Here is a 4,590-nt window from a genome sequence, read left to right as displayed (position 1 = left end):
CCCCGCCGCAGTCCCTCGGCGACTCAGGGTGCCCCCGACTCCCCGCTGGCTGGAGGTGGCGGCAGGGAGGATTCCTTGCGCTCGGGGATCCCCCTCCCAGGCACAGGCTCTTGGGCTCCCAGAAAGGAAGGAGAACCAGCCTGGCATCTGTGCCCAGAGGGACGCAGTGGAGGCTCGGGAGGGGCGTGGAGGTGAAAGAATGGGCCTTATCCACTCAGTCATTCCATACACTGGAGGGTCACCCTATACCAGGGTTTCAGTGTGGGTACCAGGACCCACTAATGAAACAGACCATCCCTGCCCTCTAGGAATTTCCAGCACAATGGGGAAGGTCAATAGATCCCAGATACCTGAAATATTGGGTGAAGGGCAGAGTGCAGACGATTTGAGGGAGGGTCTAACCCACGCCAGATGGGGGTGGGGTGGCCTGGGCTCCTTGCACAGCCTCTGGCACATCAGTGGCCCTTCACAGGCACTGTCTGGGAGAAGGAACCCTGGAGCGGGACAAGGGGTGGGTGGCATGGAAGGGCATCTGGCCCGGGGAGCAGCATGAGCAAATGCCTGGCAGTCTGCATGTGTACCGGGCATTTGAGAGGCAGCAAGGAGCTGGTGATGAGGTTGGGCGGGTGGGTTCTGATGGCCTTGGAGCCAGGCTGAGGCCTGGCTTATTGTGCTGGCACTGGGAACCTGGGGAGGTAGGATGAGAAGCAGGCTCAGCTTGGCCCAAGAGCAGGGGGAGGAGAGGCCCCCCTTGTCTGGGTGGCTTGGAGAGACTGATCTACAGAGACAGAGGCTCCAGCTTCTGTGGGCTGTGCCCCCCTTGCCTGCTGGGCACTGGCACGGGTTCAGCTGATAGGAGGGCAGGGCTCCCCCTTCAGGCAGCAGCTGACTCAGCGTCTGAAAGGTGGTTCCCACGGTTCAGGTTTCTCTCTAGGGCCAAAGGCCATGCCATCCATGCCCCTCCCCCAAGTGGGTCAGTGCCCAGGGCATCGACAATTAGGGCTGAATGGCAGTTAGGATTTCCAGTCCCCCCACCCCTGTCAACCAGCAACGCCTCAGGCAGTCCTTTCTGCTGTCTAACCACTGCCACCCCAACTTTGGCTTGACTTTCCACTCCCAGAGGTTCCACGACACTGTAGTTATCAATACTTTGGTTTTATTTCAAAACAGTGAAAAGAAAAATAAATATCTGAAGAATAAGAATACAGGGCTGGGTGCGGTGGCTCATGCCTGCAATCCCAGCACTTTGGGAGGCGGAGGCAGGTGGATCGCTTGAGCCCAGGAGTTCAAGACCAGCCTGGGCAACATAGTGAGATCCCTCTCTTAATGAAAAATACAAAAATTAGCCAGGTGTGGTGGTGCACCTGTAGTCCCAGCTACTCAGGAGGCTGAGGTGGGAGGGTCACTTGAGCCCAGGAGTAGGGGGTTACAGTAAGCCCTGATGGGCCACTGCACTCCAGCCTGGGCAAGGAAGCAAAACCCTGTCTAAAAAACAAAAGAATACAGGAGTGGGGTGGGGTAGGTAGTGGGGCTGGAGACTTGGAGACTTGAGGTGTCCTGGCTTTGGCAGTCTTGAGTGGGGGGCCAGGGGCCTGGGATCTGCGGCTGTGCTCTTCCCAGGCCAGGCCCTTCCCCGTCCCCACTGGGAGGTCTGGGGGCTCCGCCAGCCTGGCCTGCCCGCGGCTCCCAGGCGGGGCGCTGCGTCAGCGGAACCCGCGCCGGGATTAGCGCCCTGGCGCCGGCCTGCGCCCCGGCTCTGTTGGGGGAGGCTGGGGTCACCGCCCCATAGGGGCCTCTTCCGCCGGCCCTCAGCCTGGATCCCAGGCCAGACCCCGCGTGGTGCCCACAGCCTCAGTGATGACCCATGTCCTCCATGCCCACGCGGCCCCAGACGCCCAGCACGAAGCTCTCGATGTCGCACTCATTGACGCCGCGCACGATGCGGAAGTGGCCTCTCTCGCCCCAGGCTGGGCCCCAGGAGTTGGCCGCAGTCTGGGAATAAGGAGGGGTGGTGAGAAGGGGAATGGGAGTGGGGCGAGGGGAAGAGGGGGCGGGGAAAGGGTCAGCGGCCTCACCCAGTATTTGAGCGTCCTTCCATCTGGCAACGTCTCCTCTCCCCATCTGTGGGCAGAGCAGCGGAAGGGGAAGGGCGCTGGGTCTACCTGCTCTCAGGAGCTCCAATCCCGGAAACCTGCCCCATCCAGCCCCCAGTTGCCTTTGGAGGATTGGGTACACCCTTAGGGCTCAGGCAGGTCTCTGTACCTCTCTGCATCTCCCTCACTCTCACATCTGTAGGTCGGTGCACCCAGGCCCAGCATGGGAGGGGGTGGGGCACCAAGGGTACAAGTGGAGGTGAGGTGAGCAGAAGAGGAGGGAACCTGGGCCCTCCAGAGACCCACCTCCTGGGGGCCAGTTCTGTGGAACCACATATCCACCTGCCCTCCCTCACTTGGGGATCCAGGGAGGTGTAGGTGCCAAGGGCCAGAAGGAAGACACTCTGAGAATATATGAGTATCTTAGAGACCCCCAACTCCCACCGTAAAGCACATTTCACTGAGTTCATTGAAGTCAGTGACCCTGACATCTATATTCCCTAAATTGGATAGGGAAACTGAGGCCAGGGGAGCGACCTCACAGGTCACTCGGTGGGTCAGGCAGAGCTGGGACAGGTGTTGAGGTGGGGAGAGGTTGAGAAACTCTTGAGGCTCTCTTCATATTTCATTGGGGTTATTTTATCCCAATGTCAGGAAGGAACAGTTCCCAAAAAGCCTTCAGAGGCTCCCAACCTCCAGTTCCACCCAGGGCAAGTCCTTTCTCTTTCTGAGTCTCAGTTTTCCCCCTATTGAAATGATGAGTAGTCCTGGCTCTTTAGAGAGGTTGTAAGAACCCAAGGCAGGCTCCAGAGCCCCTAGCACAAACCCTGCTGTCCCCAGCCCTCTCTGCCCACACGCCCCTCACCCTGTGATCTTGACTGAGTGGGTCCCATGTCGGCGGTATCTCTCTGGCCTCCCAAGGCTCACTGGCGTGTGGCTGTAGATGCCTCCCTTGTAGAGGAAGAAGTCTTCATGCACCTCCATGAGGGCTGTGGGCAGATGTCAAGGTTGGATCCGCTCAGCTCATTGGCACAGGCACTGGTGCCTGAGTCTATTGAGGTGTGCCCAGGCACCAGGGTCCTTCCGTACCAAAGCTCTAAGTGCTCCCTCCAGGCGCTGCCTGTGGGAGGGGAGGTCCCTTCTGTGCCATTGTGCCCAGTCTCAAGCAGGCACAAGCTTCTGGAACCAGGGTGCTGGATGAAGGGTGTTTACCTTGGACAGGGCCATTCTCCATCAGCTCCTTCATGATCTCCTTGTCCTGGAGGGCAGGGGATGGACAGATAGCATCTGTCAGGGGTGAGACTACAGGCTTTCACAACCCTCCCGCCTTGGTGCCCTCACCCAAGTGCTGACTTACATTGGAGCCGAGACGGTAGACAGGAGTGACCTGGTAGATGTCATTGTTATTAACATGGCTGTTGGGGCAGCGGGCAGTGGCCTGGCGCTTGCCCCGACCCATGGCTCGGCTGTGCATCATACAGGGTGGCGCGGGGCCAGCCTCGTCTCGCTCGCGGCCCGAGAAGGGGTAGCAGTGGTCAGACACCACCCTGCAGAGGCAGCAAGAGGGAGCAAAGGCAGAAAGACTCAGTGCATCATGGCCCAGGCCATGCCCACGGAGCCCCTCGCCCTCTTCTCTGCCCACATCCCCTGTTGCTGCATACCCTCGGCGACGCAGGAACCACCAGGCACCATCGAGACGCCCACCGCGGCAGCCCTGCTGCTGGTGGGTGTCACAAGACAGCAGGTTCTGGGGTGACAGGACAGGCGTCATGTGTCCCAGAGAATGGATTGAGACACGATCGGATGCCACAGCTGGTAGGGTGAGGCAGAGGGGCTGTCAGGAGTCTCAGGATTTGGCCTTCCTCTCCCAGGCGCCAGCCCTTGCCCTTGGCTTACCTGCTGTGGAGAAGGCCCAGGAGCCTGCACAGTTGCCCTGGTCAAGAGGCTCATGAATCAGGTTGGGCCACTTCTCAGAGGCCTCAAAGGCCGTGGGAAGCACCTCCCCTGGGTTCAGCACTGTCTGCAAGATAAAGGTTGCCCTGTCTGCCTCCTGCTCTGCCCTGGCCTGCCCCTCAGGTGCCCATTGGCACTGGAGGGCCACCAAGTCCAGGGCCTTCTGCAGTTTAATCTTGAGCCCTCCTGCTGCTGCAGGATTCCAGCTGCCTCCAACTTTGACTTGTGTTGAAGAACCAAGCACCATTTAGTGCCTCCCAGGTATCAGGTGGAGTTGACTAGTCCTGCTTCCCAGATGAGGCAGCTGAGGCCAGGCACAGGGAAGTGGCCAGGCCAGGCCAGGCCCCTCAGCTTTCCATTCTTAACCCCTGCCTCTTTCCTCTGCACCTTCTGATCGGCCTCAGCTTTCTTCAGGCCTTAGCTTCAGGCCCCAAAGGGAAGGGCAGGGAAGAGGCAGTAGGGTCCCGTGACCAGGCAGGCTGCCAACACAAACAGCAGGAGGCAGAAAATAGCCAGAGGCCCAGGGGAATAAGGGCAGGGCCAG

The 4,590-nt window shown here is 59.7% G+C and overlaps 1 protein-coding gene across 3 annotated transcripts in view; it reads right to left on the bottom strand.

Annotated features, from left to right (window-relative positions):
- Window positions 1-1,136: 1,136 nt before the first annotated feature.
- Window positions 1,137-4,590, bottom strand: part of TINAGL1 (tubulointerstitial nephritis antigen-like 1) — a 15,030-nt gene continuing 11,576 nt past the window's right edge. For all 3 annotated transcript variants that reach the window (XM_011974014.1, XM_011974015.1, XM_011974016.1), the window contains 7 exons: window positions 3,990-4,113; window positions 3,755-3,905; window positions 3,451-3,640; window positions 3,306-3,351; window positions 2,959-3,082; window positions 2,076-2,121; window positions 1,137-1,992 (listed from right to left, as the gene is read on the bottom strand). In XM_011974014.1, coding sequence (XP_011829404.1) covers window positions 1,852-1,992; window positions 2,076-2,121; window positions 2,959-3,082; window positions 3,306-3,351; window positions 3,451-3,640; window positions 3,755-3,905; window positions 3,990-4,113 — 822 coding nt within the window. In that variant the 3' untranslated portion in view covers window positions 1,137-1,851. The remainder of the gene's footprint in view (window positions 1,993-2,075; window positions 2,122-2,958; window positions 3,083-3,305; window positions 3,352-3,450; window positions 3,641-3,754; window positions 3,906-3,989; window positions 4,114-4,590) is intronic.

This window comes from Mandrillus leucophaeus, unplaced genomic scaffold (genome assembly GCF_000951045.1).
Source record: "Mandrillus leucophaeus isolate KB7577 unplaced genomic scaffold, Mleu.le_1.0 Scaffold141, whole genome shotgun sequence".
Lineage (NCBI taxonomy): Eukaryota > Metazoa > Chordata > Mammalia > Primates > Cercopithecidae > Mandrillus > Mandrillus leucophaeus.
The sequence above is the reverse complement of the archived record's forward strand: the minus strand, read 5'-3'. Positions and strand labels throughout refer to the sequence as shown.